The sequence below is a fragment of the Grammomys surdaster genome, unplaced genomic scaffold (genome assembly GCF_004785775.1).
Source record: "Grammomys surdaster isolate TR1022 unplaced genomic scaffold, NIH_TR_1.0 126391, whole genome shotgun sequence".
Taxonomy (NCBI): domain Eukaryota; kingdom Metazoa; phylum Chordata; class Mammalia; order Rodentia; family Muridae; genus Grammomys; species Grammomys surdaster.
This window is the reverse complement of record NW_021621185.1, coordinates 9,222,333-9,242,065: the sequence shown is the minus strand read 5'-3', so window position 1 is coordinate 9,242,065 and position 19,733 is coordinate 9,222,333. Positions and strand designations below refer to the sequence as shown.

Here is a 19,733-nt window from a genome sequence, read left to right as displayed (position 1 = left end):
TTGCGATATTATGCACATTTTGTTTTTGTAAGATATGGTAAATAGTATATGGGATTTCTTTCATATATGGATTGTCAAATTTGAGAAACTTTGAGCTTTCTTGTCCAGTGACTAGTCCTAAATGCTCTTTGAGATGATTAAAAACAATTAATTAACTTTTAATCAAAATGTTCATTTTAATATGTTATATGTTATATTCTTAATAACTTAATTGTTGTGTATATTTTGTATTAATTTCCATCAACTCTGGTTAAGTAAACATGATCTCAGTTTTTCTAATACTACTTAAGTCAAGGGAAACTGTTTATGGTAGAAAGAAAGCTCCAATAGAGAAAAGGGCATCCATTCATCTTATTTTTTACTTTGAAATTTTTATGTTTAGCATAACATTAACAGGACTAAATTTTTTCCCTTGAGGTTTTAAAATGGTATGCCTATGACTAACTCTGAAACTTAACTACCTTTAATTTCCTAGTTACCCTACTTTGCATAGAAATAAAATGATGAATAAAAAAGGTATAATTTATATACTTATTCACTGGCTAGTTGTTATTTGATATAAGCTAGGGCCATCTAAAAAGAGAAAATCTTTATTGAGAAAATGCTTTCATTATATTGGCTGTGGTAGTTCTGTAGGGCATTTTCTTGAATGATGATTAATGTGAAAATGCCTAGTTACTGTGGGCAGGTGGTCCTGGATTTTATGAGAAGGCAAGGTGAGAAAGCCATAAGGAGCAATCAAGTTATCAGTACCCCTCCATGGCCTCTGTGTCAGCTCCTACCTGACATTCTGCCCTGACTTCCCTCAGTGATATACAGTGATATGGAACTGTAAGCAAAAAAGAAAACAAAAACACAAAACAACAAAAAGCCTTTCCTCCGCAAGTTGCTTACGGTCATGGTGTTTTACTACAGCAGTTGAAACTCCACCTAACACATTTATCATGTTTTACACGTAAATAATGCAACCAGATAAATAATTAAGAAGCACTTCTACATCAGTTTCTTACTTTGGATAAATAATACATTTAGAGGACACTAAACTTTACAGTGTTTTCCACCCTGGTTTGCGATTGTAGTTTCCATACTTCCTTCTTGAGAAAATGTCAGGAGTCGGTTTTATATTTATAAACTATCTTATTTTTAACAATTGTCTCTACCTTCTCAGACACAATTTAGGCAGGAAAGAGGCATAACCTAATCAAAGAAGTTGAAACACTTGGAGGCCTTCAAGGAGTGTGTGAAAATGTTAAATGAAATAATAATTCTGTTTCTCTGATTTAAGATGTAAGAAAGAGACCCACCTCAATGAGTAACACAGAGACTAAGAAATCTATGTACAATGTAAAAGACACAAGGGAGGAGGGCACAAAAAATAGAACCTGTTGTCAGAGAGTAACTACAATAAACATTAATAAGTAGAAATTTTAAAATCATGGAAATAACAGAAAAAATATAGAAGAGAATGGACCATAGCAATTGAGAGGGTCAAAATTGGAATACTTATGAGCCACCAAAATTATTGCATTTTGTTGATAAGTTGGTAACACTCATTGAAAACATACAGGAAAGAAGAGAGGGAGAGATGAAGGGAGGGAGGGAGGGAGGGAGGAAGGGAGGGAGGGAGTGAGGGAGGGAAAAAGTAAGATGGGGTCAAAAGCGACAGAAGATTGAATGGAAGAGAATATGAATTGGACTGCATGCATTCACCTAGAGAACATGTGGGGAATGAAGTCAAGCACACTCTGAATTGAAGTCATAGATAAAATTCTGAAAATATGCCACATATAATACAGGAATGAACATACTTCAGCTAACAGATTCTGTGTCCTCACTTTGAAAGAAGGAATATAAAAGGTTACTACTTAAATAAAAAGGGAACTTGTGTTATGGATTTAAAATGATGGTATTAGTAAAAAAATTAAATATTCTCTAAACTGTAGATATTCATCTACATTTTCATGTTTATGTACACTCATGTGTACATGTATATCCACTACAAAGCAAATGCATCCCACCAGCGGTAAACACACCTGATATCCAGACCTTGGTTGATATTATCACTTCCTATTTAAAGAAAGAGGGAGGGGGTGTTCATCTATGAAATGCCACGTGGTTCCCAGGATTGGAACAGTATAGATTTGATGGGATTAAGAAAATTTCTTGTAAATTAAGAAAACATTAAATAACACAAAATCAGGAAAACATTTAACTGGGACACAGAGGCAGGTAGATGGGGTTGTCATTAACCAAATGCAAAATGATGAAAACAGTAAAAAATGTCAGTGAAGTCATGAATTATAAACCATTAAAAATAAGTAGCTTTTAGACTACACCAATAATAAATGGAAACATAAAAAACAATGGGAGAGGAAACTCGCCTATTGTTAAATGCTAAAGATCAACTAGTAAACTGGAGAAAGTGCTGGAGATGGAAACTCGTTTCACACCATTATGGAAATGGTTAATCGAGAATCCTCAATGATACTACACCTGGGGAAAATTTTCTCTTAGGAACAGGATAGTTCCATGATCTTAAAATGATTTCTCAGTGCTGTGTTGAAAACATATGGTACAGAAACTAAAATAAGAAGGCTTAAGGTTGGGTATGGGAAAACAGATGCTTTGATTAGAGGGAAGACAGAACTCTGAGATAATAAAATGAGAAACCCAGTTTTGTCCAGTTACAATGGGCTCCAGATAGGCTCTTCTCCTCCCAAGAACACAAGAATAGAAGCCATTGTTGATCTTTTACACATTTTTCATCTAATTGGAACAGATTATAGTATAGGTAAAGATGACATCTTAAAAGCCTACAGTTATTCCAGGAGGTAGGTCATCTCACACAAGAAGTTAGATATGAGGAAATCAAGATAAATGTCAGCTACACCTTCATAGTTAAGATAAATGTTATCCTTGCATAGCCAGTAATTCTTGGGGCCCATGGCCAATTACCAGCTATTCACATAGCAGGGGGAACCAAGAAGAACATGGTTTAATGTGTGGCTAACTAACTCAATCAAGATCTATATCTAACAAATCAAGCCAAATCAAGGTTGTTAGATGAACAAAACATAAGCTCCTGATTGTGCCTGGGAACATGTGCAAAGAGATAACACCTTCATTGCTTCAACCCATAAGATACCAAGAAGCCAACCAATATCAATAGAAGGTAGCTCAGTCTTGGTTCAGTTTCTGATCTTCTCTCTCTCTCTCTCTCTCTCTCTCTCTCTCTCTCTCCCTCTCCCTCTCCCTCTCCCTCTCCCTCTCTCTCTCTCTCTCCACTTTCTGAGCTAGATGCAAAATTGAGGACTCCCTTTCTCAGTGAGACTTCCCTTTCTCTCTCTAACCTTACTTAACCTTACTTACAGTATGTCTTAGAGCAGAGATACCTGACATTATTTGAATAATAACCCTGTGCAGACCTCTTCGCAAGCAATGCATGTCTCAGCACACAAATCCTGCTCTAGCTTTCCACCCATATGATAATTAGGTACTATGTAATCACAAATTACATAGTAATTTGCACCCATACCTTTCCACCCATACTCCTAAGAACCCACTCTAAGAACCCTACCCTAAGAACATACCCTACCCTTGGAACAGTAAAGTAGCTGTTATATTGAATCTGACTTGAGGAAGTTTTTCTATCATACTTATGGAAGTCTGAATCCTTCTCACCATTTCTACCTCATGGGCTGCTGACCAACAACCACCAAAGAAAGGGAGAGCCACAAATAGTGTGATAAAAGACAAGGACTAAAAGAGTTCTTCTGGTTAAAAGAAACTAACATAAAATATACTGTGACTAAGTATAATCTCTAACCATCGATTATATTATGTACTAGAGAAGAAAGACATCATAAAGCTTAAGAGAATGTAAATAGACCCTCTGACCAAGTAGAGCCAAGCCTGATGAGTGTAATTTACAGCATTAACCCATAATGTGGTTATATACAGGAAAATCACTTATAGTCGAAGAAAATATACATTGAACTATTTGAGGGTTTAGTATCATGGTGCATATTATGTTTTTAAAAATATCAAGAAAGAAACAAAGAAAGTAAAAATTATTAACCAAATGGAATACACTATTTTAAAATGGCTCAAACTCATTTAAATAATATATGTGCATATTGCCTTCTAAACTTATCTTGCAAGATTTTGTTAGCTAAATTTCTTACAACTATTTCATGAACAAAAATAATAATGAAAAATGAATTTACCTTATCATGGATGGAGGGGGGCCATAGGCCCCACCTTGGCAATTTATGGTTGTTGGAAAGAAGTGTCTTGTTCCAAAGTGGTATAAACATTTATGAGTTGCTGTTTACTTCAGTAAATAACCTCCCTTCCGTACTTAGGCTAGGAACTCAATTAATCTCAGTGGGCTATACAAAACAATAGAAGACATGAAACCAGCAGATGGTGAGAAGGAACCAAGAAGACAAAGGAGAAGAGAGAGGAGGTGATCATAACTAAAATTAATTATATAAATGCATTAATCTGTAAAACAAAAATGAAAACCTTGGAATTCAAGCATGTTTTACCTCCTGCTTTTGGAGAAGCACCACAAATGTGGCAGTGTGTCTGCCAAAGAAAACATCCAACTCCAAGTCAGCTGAGTAGCTTAGAAAAGCAATGGAGGAAACATGCTGAATTGAGCTCTAGGTTTGAATTACCTGAGGAAATGTCATTTTCAAAGTTAGATGTATATATTGGCTTGAAATTCAATCCTTTCTAGTCCACTGGAAGACAATGAAGATATGGTAGAAGCACAGTGTGGGTGTGTCACTGTAGTTGTCAGTCATCATATGAACCTTACCATCTGATCTGCTGTTGGGAGCCGACTCCGAGCAGAAAGCGGCTATCATCTTTGCAGCCATCTCCAGCCGTATACCCTGACAAGAGACTTGACCAGACTCCCTGTCTTGTCTTGACAAGAGAAAAGACCAGACTCCCTGTCTTGTCTCCATTCTTCGAGTCTCCATCCCCACTCTCTCTCTCTTGCTAGGCCCTGACCCACGGACCGGAGCAGCACACCAGGCTGTTACAATCTGCCTTTCCAATGCTCAACTGTTTAGCTGACTCCTGATCTGGAGAAATGACCATCATCTCCAACCATCTTCCACTGTTTTAAAAGATCTACTCAAACACACACACACACACACACACACACACACACACACAAGCGAATTGCCCTAGTGTTGTTTGTATTTTGATGCTAATTCTGCTTCCTCAATAGGGTCTACCCCACTAAGAGTGGATCACATGAAATGGGAGATATTTAGAATACAGTGCTTGGTCCAGATTGTTCCCAGGCAGCCGCTCTGGCTCCAGGTATCTAGAGACACTGGCCCTGGCATCTATGAGATGCCAGAATGGTGGCTGGCTCTGCCAATTCACCACGTTACCCCCGCAAAGCTTGTCTGAGCCGCAGACAGTATCCACCCTCCTCGTGGTACCCGGTAGAGTGAAGAGTCTTAATGCTTAAAAATTATCCAATAGATTCATATATTTGTAAATGCTCAATTAACAAGATGCCCACATAATTAGAATAGTTACCCAATATCTAACCTTAAGATTTAAATTGTTACCCAGGACTGCTCTCGACCCATTCATACTCCTCTATGGTTGCTAGTCTCTCCTTTCTCCTCCCCTTCCTCTCCTTCTCTCCTTCCAACTCCTCACTCCGCCTACCTTTAATACAGCCCAATCACTGAGCTTTATTGCAAATGTAGCGAGGGAAATATCCCGCTATAAACACACACTCAGGTGATTTCATGTGAACCTTCTCCCCATTTTAACTGGTCAAATAAAGGCTAGAGCCTGTGATTGAGCAGTGGAAGGGAAAGGTAGGGCAGAGGTTTTTGAGAGGGAGAGAGAGGAAGGAGGAAGAAGAGACTAGGAGACAGCGGAGAGAGAGGAAGACTGAGAAATAAGATGTAGAAGAAAGGTGGAGAAGAACCACGTGGCCTGGAGGACCCATAAGTAGTAAGGGATCTAATAGGTGGGGAATAGAATAGTGTAGTGGTATATCTGCCTATTTAGGGATGAAGCTTGTAAATATTATAACTAAGTTGTGTGTTCTTTGCACAGGCTTATTGGAGTTGGAGATTTACCGTGACACACACACACAAAGAGAGACGGGGAGAGAAAGAGAGAAAGAGAGAGAGAGACAGAGACAGAGAGAGACAGAGAGAGAGACACAGAGAGACAGAGAGAGACAGAGAGATCATTAATACACAGCAAATATGAACAATTTCTACCCCTTTCCCTTAGGCTTTGAGTACTTATGAACACCAATGAGTACCATATCTCACATGTAACTAATTCTTTTAGACCACCGTGTGTAGTGACTAATAGCAGTAACTGTGAAATCAGAATTTTGATTTTAATCTCAGCCTCGTTGTATAGATCTGATGAAAAGAAAGGCAAGTTCATTAAATAATTCAATATCAGTTGGTTGCTTCCTCTATTAAATAAAAGTGATTTTACTGATGTCTCATAAGTAGGATTACTTTGAAGGCATTTAATACCTTTTCCTGGAACGTGAAAACCAACGGTAACAATGGGATATTACACACACAGATAGATAGATAGATAGATAGATAGATAGATAGATAGATAGATAGATAGATACAGAGAGAGGAGGGGGAGAAGAGAGAGAGACTATAAATAGAAACCATCCTACAATAACTCTCTGAAAGTATCTATTTAGTACTAAAGCGTGCTCTGTCATAAAAAGCCAATGACACCTTCTACTGAATGCCTCATTCCTTATCAATTTCCTTCTACTTCATAATGTTAAGTATCCACTTTGTGGAAGAATACAAAGATAATTTTTAAAACCAGCTTTTATTCTATATATTCCCATGGTGTAGTAATGAGATAAGACATATCTGATTATAATACATGACATTACTTCCATAGGATATTATACGCTTATTTTTAAGTGAAGTGAACAGCACTTGAAGTTGGTGATTTTGAAATTGTTAATTTTTTCTGTAGAAAATTTGTATGAGGTAAAAGTTCTGAAGAGGACACTAGGGGATAAGGAAAGGAGGAAATTTCAAACTAAAGAAACACAATGAAGTCCAGTTCAATCATCAGAAAATCGATTTTCTTTCTTCTCATGCCCTGTCTCCCAGTGGCATCACTCAACCATTCAGAAACTTGGCAGCATATGTGCAAATCTTAATTAACTCAGTCCTGTCACGTTTTCCTCTTTTTCTAATATCAGGTTTTTCTCTTATAGATCTGAAATTACAAACAGGTTGTCACAGTGTCTAAGAGGTATACAAATTCAAGATCAAGAGAAATTTGTTAATTTGGATTTTCCAGTTTATGTTGTAAAGTTCCTCCATTACACAATTCATTACACAATCCATTTGAAGTAAAGATGAATTTACATAATAAATATTGTATTTTAATTTTAGTTTCACTGTTCTGTATAATGTATTTCAGTCTCCAGATACTCCTGTGGGTCTAAAGAGTAGCTTACTCACTTTGTGATATACACCTTTCTCACTACTTAAAGTAATTGGATTTTATTTTTAAAATATGACTTTGAAGTGAATCTCCTCTCCCTAAGGATAATTTTTATTTTATGTTAATTAACTCATGAAATGTTTAATTTCTTCTGCAATGGACTTTATAGTAAAAATATAGCACATTTTTCTAAAGTTTTTCCAAGGTAATTGACATTTGTCTGGCCAGCTCCTACAATAGGAATACAAACTGTTAAGTGTTCTCTAGAAAAAAACGGAGCATCTTCCCTGCTGAGATCTCTACATTTGTCCCAAATTACCCCGCAGCTTAGAGGCTAAGTCAGCAATGTGCAAGATTCTTTATGGTTCTGAGGATGGCAGGTTTATATGGAGAATGTTTGTTTAACATAGTTTATAAATGTGTGGATGAGTAAGACTGTGGGGAGATTCACCCAGGGCCCCTTACTCATGTGTCTGCATGTGGGTGGGAAGAGGAACGTCTGTAGGTTGGCAGAAAGACCTATCTTTCTCACTTCTTTTTCCCATCTGCCTCTTGGCTCTCTCCATCTCTCCTTGCAGACTTATCTTCTTTCTCTTTCCATCCCCCCTTCTTGAACCTCCTGTGTTTTCCCCGCATCATTGCCCTGGACTTTCTCTCAGTTCTCAAAGACTGAGGATTAGTTTCTAATAAGGTGATGGACTTCTAAGAAAACATTGCCAAATGGAAGCTGCAAGCCTCAGAAATATTGGAATATGTGTCTATTGGATTCTTCTGATTAAGCTCATAACAAAGGTCAAGAAAAGGCCCACAATGCTTTTCACTGCTCAGTGAGAAGTTAGGAGGAATCTGTGGTTAGTCCTTATTTTATTAACTTGTTGGTTAAACAATAGAATACCACCAGATTTGTTTGAGCTTTTTCCCCTTTCCCTTATAGTGAACTTAAAAGAGATCGAGATAAGGATAAAATCTATTCTCAAAATATGCTATTAGGTACTTAACTAGTTGATAATTTTTAAAGAGTAATAAAGAGAAAAATACATAACTAGTGTAAAACATCACTTATTATTTTCTTTCTTTGGGTGATGTGTGCGTGTGTGTGAGACTTTGTGTGTGTGACAGTGTGTGTATATGTGTAAAACAGCACTTATGGTTAGTTGTTTGTTTCTTTCTTTCTTTGGGAGTGTGTGTGTGTGTGTGTGTGTGTGTGTGTGTGTGTAAGAGAGAGAGAGAGAGAGAGAGAGAGAGAGAGAGAGAAGACTGCATATGCATGTTTGTGTTTTGTGTTTTAATAAAAATGGGGAGATGGCACAGTATGTAGTAATACTTGTGCAAGCCTGAAGAAGTAAGTTCAGATACTCAAAACCCAAGTAAAAGCTTGACACAGAAGTACAGTGTCAGTTATCCCAGCATGCTGTAATAGAGAAATAGAAAAAGAAAAGTCTGCAGGAGCTCAAAGGCTAATTAACCTGGCTTACACTGGAGAGAAGAAATACTTTCTCAAAGCAAAGTCTAAATGCAAGGACTGATCCTATATGTTGTCCTCTGACATCTGTATGTGTGCGGTGTCACTAAAACACCCACACACATACACACAAGCAATAACACACACATAAAGATAAACACACAGAGACATGCACAGAAAGACACACACAAACATACACACACAAAGAAAAGAAAGAAAGAATTAAAAGAATAATATTTTAATTCAGTGTTTTGAAGTAATTGTCATGTACATACCCTAAGGGTAATACTAGCCATGAACACAGTATCAGAAAGTTAGAATGTGCATTTTTAACTATGTCTAGTATTGTCCAAAGATATAAGACAGCAAAATAGCACTGTTTTATGATCAATTTTTAGCAAAGCTGGAAAATCATCACGGTAATACAATAGAAAGAGATAGGCATTAAATTAGGATAAACATTTCCAGTGACAAAATAAAGCTGCCATTCAGATCTATGATAAGAAATGTTCTAGCTGAAGATTGCAAAAGGGTTAATTTTTATTTTATTGTATTTGTTTTTCTCTCATATATTACATCCTGACTACAGGTTCCCATCCCTGTCCCTCCCTCCTCCCAGCACCTCCTCCAACACCCACACCTCACCACAACTCTTGCCTCCCCTCAATAAAGAGTAGGCCTTCCAAAGACATCAGCCATATGCAGTATAACAAGCTACAAAAACGCTCAGCATGCACTATCACAACAAAACTAGACAAGGCAACCCAGTAGGAGGAAAGGAACCCCACTAGGCCAAAGAGTCAGGGACAGCCCTAGCTCCAATTGTAATGATTTACACTAGAACAATCTTTCATTGTTGTAAAGAGACACCATGACCACAGCAACTCCTATAAAGGAAATGTAATTGGAGCTTGCTTCCAGATATAGAGGTTCAGTCTGTCGTCATTATGGCAAAAAGCATGGCAGTGTCTAGGCAAGCATAGTGCTGGAGCTGAGAGTGGGAGTTCTACCTCTTGTTGTGAAGGCAGCTAGGAGAAGACTGACTTCCAGGAAGGTCTCAAAGCCCACTCCCACAGTGACACCCTTCCTCCAACAAGGCCACACCTATTCCAACAAAGTCACACCTCCTAATAGTGCCACTCACTGAGCCATCTGTATTCAAACCACCACATCAAACTGCTCAGGCATAAATATATAGAGAGGACTTAGGTGAGACCTCTATTGGCTCCCTGGTCTCTTCAAGTTCCCATAAGTCCCTGTCAGTTAATTCTAAAGGCCTTGTTTTCTTGATGTGTCCCTGGCTCCTGTAGTTCCATCTATCCTTCCTTCCCCTCCTCCACAGGAATCTCAAAGTTCAGCCTCGTGTTTGACTTTGGAACTCTCCATCTGCTCCCATCAATAGCTTGGTGAAGTCTCAAGCAGTTGTTAGACCTAAGTAATCATTTATTAACTCTAACTCTCCACCATGATTGTTAATAGTTTACAGTAATAACCATATTATTATAGACCACAAATTTATTCATAAATATTTTGGGATAGTCTTTTCTGCACAACTCTACACAGCACAGAATGCAGCCAGATAGTAATAGTCAAGCTGGTGGTAGGACTGGGTCTGGGGACAATATGGTTTTAATCATTTGCTTATTTCATGAATATCCTCCCCTTTTGTGGACTCTAAGGAACTTCCCAGGATGCTTTTGAGTAGAGGAAGCTATTTACCTTAAGAGCTTAGGGGTTTAAGAGGTAAGAAAGGCAGCTCTCAATATTGTCATATCTGGGAAGGACACTGACACATTCCAGTTTCTGAAATACCCTCCTAGTGGCAGAGGTACCAGGAAGGGTACTATCTAATTCTTATGTAAATAATTTGTTTAACTATATTTAATCTGCTACAGTTCTAAAGCTAATTCTAGTCATTGGCTTGTGTGAATCACAGAGAAGACTCATTGATGTAAATCAGAATCAATGACAGATCAATCTACAGGTACCATTATTTATAGTATATTAAAAAGTAGAATTAAGAATAAGAAAATATTCCCTGTTTGTAGTCTGGTAATCATAGGCCTAGGGATAAGGAAGGAGGAACTGCTGTTGTTACGTTTGCTAAATGGTGATGTTGTTGACCTCCCTTCTGATTATTTGTTCTTATACCAAAAGATCTGTACTTCTGTCAGCCTTGGTGTGATATTCTGCAGTGAGCACTAGTCAGTGCAGATTTATAATAATTCAAAGCACAGAGAACAAGTCTGAGTGCTAACGCCTAAATGGAACTTCTATACTAGTTTCTCCCCCAAGCCTCAGGGAACACCAAGGAAGACAAGGTGGAAAGAATATAAGAACAGGAGGATGGAAAGGTGTACCTTGAAATGCTCTCTTCTGGGCATAACATTACCATTGCACTTGAATATTCACAGCAGAAATGGCTATTCACATATACCTGAGAAATGATTAGTCAAAATTCTAGCATAGGGGTAGAGGTCTGGTCACAAAGCCTAGCCCTAACAGAGGGGTAATTAACAGCTGATGGCTACTGGGGGAAGAGGAATCAATTTGCCTTGAGCATGTCATCACTGGTAGGTTTCTATGCTCAAATAGATGGCTAAAAACCACTTCTAATTTCCATCTGGGCAATACCAAATGTACTCAGTGGGATAGCTTAAATAAAGACGACATAAAGTTGGGAGGGGGACATGTTGAAGGATGTACAAAGGGAGTTGGATAGAGGACATAGACATTATCAACATAAACTGTATACATTTATAGAATTCTCATAGCATAAATATAAATGCTGTTACAAATCTTTTAATGTGAAAAAGGACAGAACAAAACTCTCCTAAAAATTGAAGAGGGGACTGAAGAGAAGGTTTAACTGTTAAGAGTACTTGCTGTAATCAAGTTTCAGGAGATTTAATACCTTCTTCTGACTTCCATGAGGGCAAGACAATATACATGATACACATACACACACATGGACAAACCAGAACAGATAAAATGGATACTCTTTTCGAGACAATACTCACAGGGACTCCATCTAGATTAGGAAAGGATGGCCTCCATTTTTGATAAAATTTGCAGCTATGCTTAAGACATAGATCCATAGATATGTAGATGATAGAAGATAGATAGATAGATAGATAGATAGATAGATAGATAGATAGATAGATAGATGATAGATAAACCAACAGTCTGACAGAGAGCTAGACGACAGTGTAGTCCTGTGATTTGCATAACTCCTGTTACTTGCTGAGACTTAGTAGCTTGAATGCAATATTTTTACACACCTCTTAGGATATAGTTCACTATGTAAAGAGGGCACTTTCAGAGAAATTTTATCATCAAATATGGAACATACTTAGACTAATCTTCGTTTAACAAGTCTATAACGTGTCGTTTTAAAAATTGTAATTTTTTAATTATAATTACACCATTTCTCCCTTTCTTTTTCCCCTCTAACCCTTATCATGTACCCTGCCTTGTTCTCTTTAAAATTCATGGCTTCTTCTTTTCATTTGGTGTTGTTACATACATATAGAGACTGAAAAGGTTGTATTTGTGTATTTAGGGATATGTACACTGACCTCCTTTTAAAAAAGTAATCTATCAGTGTCTAGTGGCCTTGTCTAATGCTGATGCTCCATGAAACTGTTATGTTCAGCAGGAATTAACGAATTCCTAATCCAGGTTAGCTCCAATTGTCAGAAGGTACTTATCTCTTCCACAACCTAATCATGCCGCACATAGGAATTTTTATCTGTATGTCGTTTATATCCAATATCTTTATCTTCAAAAAAAAATCCAGCTCTTAGCACTTCAGTCCAGTTTTCACCATGATATCCTTTGTGCTACATCCTGTTTGATCAGTTGCTTGTGTTCCCTCAGACAAGACTACAATGCATATCTTTCAATGTTGGCAAAAAGTCATAATCAAAATGAGTGATATACTCATATGAAAATAATTTTATTTCTTGTTCCATAAACTTGAACACACACGGTTAAACAGCTTTATTTACCTCAAAAAATTGTTTCTGGAAACAAATCCCAAGAATCCTAGATGTGAACTCAGAAAACAGCTCAAGTCCTAATGAATAACAGATGGTAAGATGTCATCACTTGTTGCTGGAGCGCGCTCTTTCTAGATTCAGACTACATTTCCCACAATCCATAGGAGCCAATATGGCGCTCCGTAATTATTTGAACTACAAAGCCCACAATCCTCAGTGCCCGACAGTTACTGCGTTCAGGAAGTCCGTGCTGTAGTTCCCATCTTCCCTTTCGGTCTTCGCGCGCTGGGTAGCAAGGTCGTGAAGAAAGGGGAGTGAGGTAGTACGGCCATTTCTTCCGCCTTCCGTCTCTGCGTCCTTTGCAGAACTTCCAGCAGCGGCATGTTGGGCCAGAGTATCCGGAGGTTCACCACCTCCGTGGTCCGTCGCAGCCACTACGAGGAGGGTCCGGGGAAGGTGAGTGAGGCCCGGCTGCTTAGGGGCAGGGTGAGGCTCGGCTCCACCCGCTTATCTCAGCCGGCCTAGAGCGTGTGGAGAGTGAAGTGGCTAGCCAGGAGCTCGGGGAGACACGCAGGACCCTCAGTCCACATCCCTGGGAAGGCTGGGAAACACAACGCCTCACCGCTGCCCCAGCGCCGCCGCCTGTCAGCCACCTTTTCTCAGAGCGAGGCCTGGAAGGCTGGGTTGGAGCTGGGCGGCGTCGGACATGAGTGAAGGTCATTGGAAACAAAAGCAGAGGGCCTGTGGCTGTGGATTAGCCGCTTACGCCCGCAAACTACATTAGAAGCGGCGATCCTCGGTTAAGTCAGGTTTAGCCCCAAGTGTAAGTAAGCAGAATAGTTAGTGGTAACTGCCCCGGGATTGATAGGTGAGGCCTGGTAAAAGGAAGAGGGAGGATGTGGAATAGTTACCTAGGAAAAAGTGAAACTGTACTGTGACTGACACTGCGGTGTACTGGGTGGAGAATTTCTAATAGCAACGAACTAGAATGTTATGTTTGTTTCTAAAGTTACTACTTCGGAGAGTGTTTTCAAATACTAAAAACACAAGAACCTTACAGTTAATGGGGCTCAATGGTATTCAGAAAACCTGGGTGTTTACTTAAAATGTTCTGTCGAATACACTTGATTATAAACTACGAGATTGCCCACGACCCTTTTAGTGAAGTAAGTTCAGATGCTTTGAACGATTGTTTTTTGCTGTGTTTTCTCTTTCCCAACAGAATTTGCCATTTTCGGTGGAAAACAAATGGCGATTACTGGCTATGATGACCGTGTACTTTGGATCTGGATTTGCTGCTCCTTTCTTTATAGTAAGGCACCAGCTACTTAAAAAATAAGGATATTTAATTCATCCCTTTAACAGGTAATTAGTACGTTTCTAATTTTCCCAAAACAGTAATTTCTATTCTGTACCCTATACACTTTCCCACAACATACAAGTAGATGTTGTCTGCTGATTCCTAAAGGTAAGTGTAAATGTGATATTGGTAGAGGCAATTTGGGAAACTCAAAAAAAAAAAAACATAAGTTTTGATCAATAAAGGTAATTGTTTAACAAATGCACCTTTACCCCAATAATCCAAACATATTGTGTAACACACCTGTAAGATAAGTAATATTAAAACCCCATTGAAGACACAAAGTTAAATTAATTGAGGTTCCATAGCTAGTAGCACTATTGTAGGGTTCCTACATAGGGTAATCTTGTTCTGTGTATCACACTTCCTAAATCAGTCTTTTGTCTTCTACTGAAATAACTGAATCTTCTAAGATAAAATTGCACTAGGTATATCCAACCTTTGACATTTGGCATTGACATCTACAAAGTTGATGGGGAAGAAACCCTCAAGTGTTCGGTGTTCTTTTCATTTCTACTAATTCTAGTTCTGTTTTCTGTGGTATTATAGTAAGTTAATTATAGTCGTGTTGCATAGTGGTAACCTAGATCACTTGATATACAAATGGGTTTATTTAGCATAATTCGTCCAAAAATTTGGTACATGTGATGAAGCAAATCAGTATGAATAAAATGATACTGTAAACGCTTTCTGATGTATCAGATTGATAGATGATATGAAATTGCTGTAACTTGTAAATCAGGCTTCTAATGCCATTAATTTTGTTTTTATTTTGCAGAATGAAGAAAGTTTAAGAGATATGATCTGAAAATTGGATTAAACTCTTGAACTCTTATACTAGAAAAAATTGTAAATAAACTAATGATATAAATATTTAACGCCTCTTCTCTGAAATAAAAAATATGATACTACTTTTGGTTTATTAAGAACTGTATGGGGGTTGGAGTGATGGGTCAGTGTATAACATACTTACAGGGCAAACATAAGCTCTGGTTTTGTGTACTTGAGTACTCTGATCAAAAGCTGGCAAGCCATAGTAGCCTGCCCTTAATCCCAGCACCCAAAAGGCATAGAATCCCTCCCTAGTCAAGCTGGTCAGCTAAGCAAACTAGAATTAACAGTGAGCTTTGCATTCAACAAAAGCTCTTGCTTCAGTGGGCAATAGAGGAAGATACCTGAGGTGACTGTGAACTTCTGTGTACATGCTCACACATGTCATCCCAAATGAGAATGCATATGCATAAAAGCATAATAGCATATGACTTAGACTTTATTGTAATTTTAAATTACTGAATTTCATTTAACTTGTTTCTTAAATAAGGAACATGTAGGTAACAATTTCAGTATACAGACTCATCCTAATTTAAAGGAATTTAAAAGTAGCCTTTGAAGATAGAAGTTGGTTTTTCAATGATTAATCATTTGAAGAGCCAATAACAAGTTCTAGTGAATTGGATACTTTGACTGTTTTCTTTTTAGACTTATAACCTAAAATTAAAGGTTCTGTATCTGATAGTACTCCTAAGTCTTGCTTAGAACAGGACTAGACTAATTCCAAGGGAATATAACAGCATATAGGACAAATAATTTCTCAGGAGTGTCCTAGATGGGAGGTAAGAGTTCCCATTCTGTCATTGAGTAGTAGCTGTTAGCAGTGAAACATTACTTAGCACTTGAAATTCGATAGTGAACTTTCTAGGGCTGTATTTTATTGATAGGGAAAAGTAGCTACTGAATATTCTAGACCCTAGTTTCACTCTTGAAATAACACAAATGGTGGAAAAATAGAAAAAAAAAAACTTCCAGAGATATTGATGAAAGGATGTTTTCACTGTTTTTGAACCATAATTGTATTTAAAACAAAAACAATAGGTATGTACAAATAGATTACTGCATTCTTAAAATGATTGTGAATACTTGAATATAAAATATTGAATATGCCTAGAGGACAATTGCAGAGAAGAATTCATACTTGAAAGGATTCAGTTAAAGCCTATAGCTGAGGCGATACAGCTTGATGCATAGTACAATCACTGTCTAACCTCTGAAGTGTGTACATTATGACATTTACAGCTATATTTGAAAAAAAATCCTAAACCTGCCAAAGGGTGCCAAAGGTGGGGCAGGCATACTCAGTAACTTACCATTATTAATTTCACATAGGCTTGTGGTTAGTATAATTGCCACTAAAAATGGTTTTAATAACTAAAATTAAGTTGACTTCAGAAAACAAAGATTGTATTTCCTAGAAACAAGCAAACATAGCTTTTGCAATATTTCTCAGACTCCACAACACAGGTTTTTAGCTGGGCAATGTTTTTAGCTGGGCAGGTTTTTAGCTGGGCAGGTAGTTTGGTAGAATAGTAGGGAATGTGGGTTTGGCATAAGGGCATGTATGGCTGGAAAATAAAGACCAAACTCAGTAAGGGGCTCTTCCTCACATTTCTTAAAAAATATGAGTATCAAAACTACTTGCTTGTGATAATCAATGAAAAAGTGTGTGGGTTGGCATATGATTATTAGTCCTGGCATGCAAGCATGAGATTCCCAGAATCCATTCAAAGCTATGTGGAGGCTCCTGCCTATAAAAAAGCTGAGGGAAGAATGCTGGCCAGAGAATAGATCCTTCAAGCTGATTGATCCCTCAAGTCAGCCTACTGTGTATCTTTGGATTCAAGTTCAGACATGCCTCAAGGTCTTGAGACCTGCATTCATCCATACACAAGAATGAAAACATTTGTAGGGTCTGGGGATAGAAGATTTAAATGGGATGGAGAACTAATAGGCATTTTTGAAGGTGGTCCTACAACTGTTGTGCAAGAGGTGTTTCCAACAGTTGCCTGAGCTATAGTTCATACTGTGAAATAAGCCTTACCATGTCTTAAGGGATGTGGTGTACTTTCATATACTCTGATCCTCTTGAAAGTAAAAGTCTCAGTATGAACGATGGCGAATAGTCACATTCTGAAGTTACTTTTCAGCCTCATGCTAGTACCTTAGCTCAGGGTACTGTCTTCGTTTAGTTCAGATTTCTTTAGTTTGTCTCTGTTGAGGCTTTCCATAATTCAAAACTGCACATTAAGTCTCAAACTCTATCCGTGGTTTTATAATTAACCATGTAATCATATTTCAATGTACAGGTTTTCCATACAGATTTGTCATCTTTTGAGATCGAAGAGGCTCATTTATTCATGTATTTTATCTGTAATCTTGTAAGTGGTGAATGAATATCTTTAAGAGAATCAGAACCAGAAGTGACATTCCATTAAAAGACAAATTCAGAGCTTGTGTGTTTCAGTGTACCGTAAGTAATTCCTCCAAAACTGAACTAGGGTCTCCCAAATATGAATATGGTGAAACAATTCAAATGTGGGAAGACAAAGGTAAGGTTTGTGTAATGTAACTCAGGAGTGCACGGTTTATTCCATTTCACTTAATTTTCTTTGCCCAAACTTCACTGATTATGGAAAGATACATTGATTTATCTTCTAGCAGACAAAAGGTAGGGATTTATATTAGTCTAAGAAAAAAACAGATCTAGAACATAGGAGACTGGATCATCACTAAGGCTCTCTGACTAGCCTGCCCAACCAAAAAAGACATGGTAGAGTTCTCCGCAAAGGAATGAACCAGGGTACAGTAGAAGAGGACACCAAATGTCTTCTGACTTTCCTGTATGTATCCACACTGTATACAAAATCTTAAAATGAGTCCCTTAGGTATGCCTATAAGTGAAATTCCTATGATTTCAGCTGTCACCACATCAAAATCTTAAAATTTTGGTATATTAGCAAATCATCTTTTCTTATCATAATTTGTATACAAAAAAGAAACACCTGCAATGCATATGTTAATAAAGTGAAGGATTTTTAGAATAAGACAAAGCTGATTTTGGATAGACTTGAGTTCATATTTACATATGGGTATAAGCAACCTGATTGTTACCTGACTTACACGTCCATAAGACTTGATAAATATGGGAAAAGCAAACTCTTGTTTTGGCAAAGGAAAAAATAAGAACAGAAGTGGTATTTGAACACAGGCTGTTGAAAGGCAATGCACTATTCAACTTCCTGGTTCAGGGATTAAGTCCCCACCAGCTGAGGTCCCTGAGAGACAGTAGTGAGTAGAGCTCTTTATTAAATACATGGAGGGAGGAAAAAACAGATTGTTTTAAGTCTATGGGGTTTCCTTTAAAAAGATAAGCTTCTCAACATCTCTAATTCTGCTACACAGAATGTGGCAAATAGATCCCCAAGGCCATTTTCAATTTAAAGTGTATCTCTTATTACATCTAAAGAAGCACAACAGACTAAATCAGAGATAGGAAAAAAAAATCTCTTAAACATTCCCTCTGTGTGAATAAGACTCAGAGCGAGAAAAATGGCCTTGGATTTCCAAAGTGTATTTTGTTTCAGATGCTGCTGTTAGGATTTGCTACTCTTTTTCATTTTGATAGACCCTGTTCACTTATTGAACCCCTTTGTTTAAATTAGAAATACAAGTTCCCTTTACCTTATGACAGCAGCATGCCAGAGTACACTGGCTTTCTAATCCTGTGATTTGGGTATATTAGCAAACAATGCTATTTGGCTTTCCTATGTAGTTACTTTAACTGAATTTTTCTGTTATTCCTTCAAAAATTCATATCCATCCCCAATTTTCTCTGCTCCACCAAAAGATGAAAATTATTAAAGGTTTTAACAGGATTCTGTGTACTTTAGTATAAGCTTTTGTGCCTTCTTTGCTGGAGTTAAAATGTACTACCATAATAAATATTGGGTTTTCAACAAATACATTTTGATAAATAGTGTTAAGGACAAATACTGAGTTTGGTAAAACTTCTAAGTAGATATAAACTACCCAAGATGGTCTCACATTCATTCCTTGATTTCCCAGAAAAAAAAAAAAGCCACATATTGCGAATTCTCTCGGATTCACGTCTTAACCCTAACTTGTTTTGCTTACAGTATCTCACTCATGTCCATAGCTGCTTTATTTATAATAACCAGGGTTTGGCATTAACCTAGATGTCCATCAATATATGAGTAGATAATGACAATATGAAACATTTATACAACAGAATAGTCTTCAGCTGTTGGGAAAATTAAATTATATAAATTTCAGGTAAATGGATAGAACCACAAACAAGTCTAGTAAAAAAGACAAATATTTCATGTTTTGTTTTATATGTAAATGTTAGCTTTTAAGGTTTTAGATATATGTGTTTGAATCCCAATAACCACCGGGACTAGAAGGAAGGAGGGTAACTTTCAAGGAAGGGGAAATAGAATATAATTATAAAGAGATAAATAGGAAATTGGAGTAGGATTAAATGAGGAGGGAATAGGGGACAGACTAAGGGAGAATGGGAGGGACAACTAACACTAAAGCCCTTTTGAAAATCCACATGTAAACC

General features: G+C 37.5%; 1 protein-coding gene and 1 non-coding gene across 2 annotated transcripts; both read left to right on the top strand.

Annotated features, from left to right (window-relative positions):
* The first annotated feature begins 13,199 nt into the window (after positions 1–13,199).
* On the top strand, positions 13,200–15,187 carry LOC114614532 (cytochrome c oxidase subunit 7C, mitochondrial). The gene is made up of 3 exons (XM_028760163.1): positions 13,200–13,410; positions 14,177–14,319; positions 15,093–15,187. Exons 1-2 carry the CDS (start codon positions 13,336–13,338, stop codon positions 14,291–14,293), a joined length of 192 nt encoding a protein of 63 aa, XP_028615996.1. The 5' UTR covers positions 13,200–13,335; the 3' UTR covers positions 14,294–14,319; positions 15,093–15,187.
* On the top strand, positions 14,953–15,012 carry LOC114614587. Its single transcript, XR_003710353.1, has one exon. It is a non-coding gene; the product is annotated as a small nucleolar RNA Z39 (small nucleolar RNA).
* Positions 15,188–19,733: the final 4,546 nt, after the last annotated feature.

What these genes read in the sequence shown, in the direction of transcription:
- LOC114614532 (XM_028760163.1), top strand. Translation starts at nt 13,336, where the DNA reads ATGTTGGGCCAGAGTATCCGGAGGTTCACCACCTCCGTGGTCCGTCGC. An exon ending in ACGAGGAGGGTCCGGGGAAG is followed by an intron (nt 13,411 to 14,176) that starts GTGAGTGAGGCC and finishes CTTTCCCAACAG; the next exon opens with AATTTGCCATTTTCGGTGGA.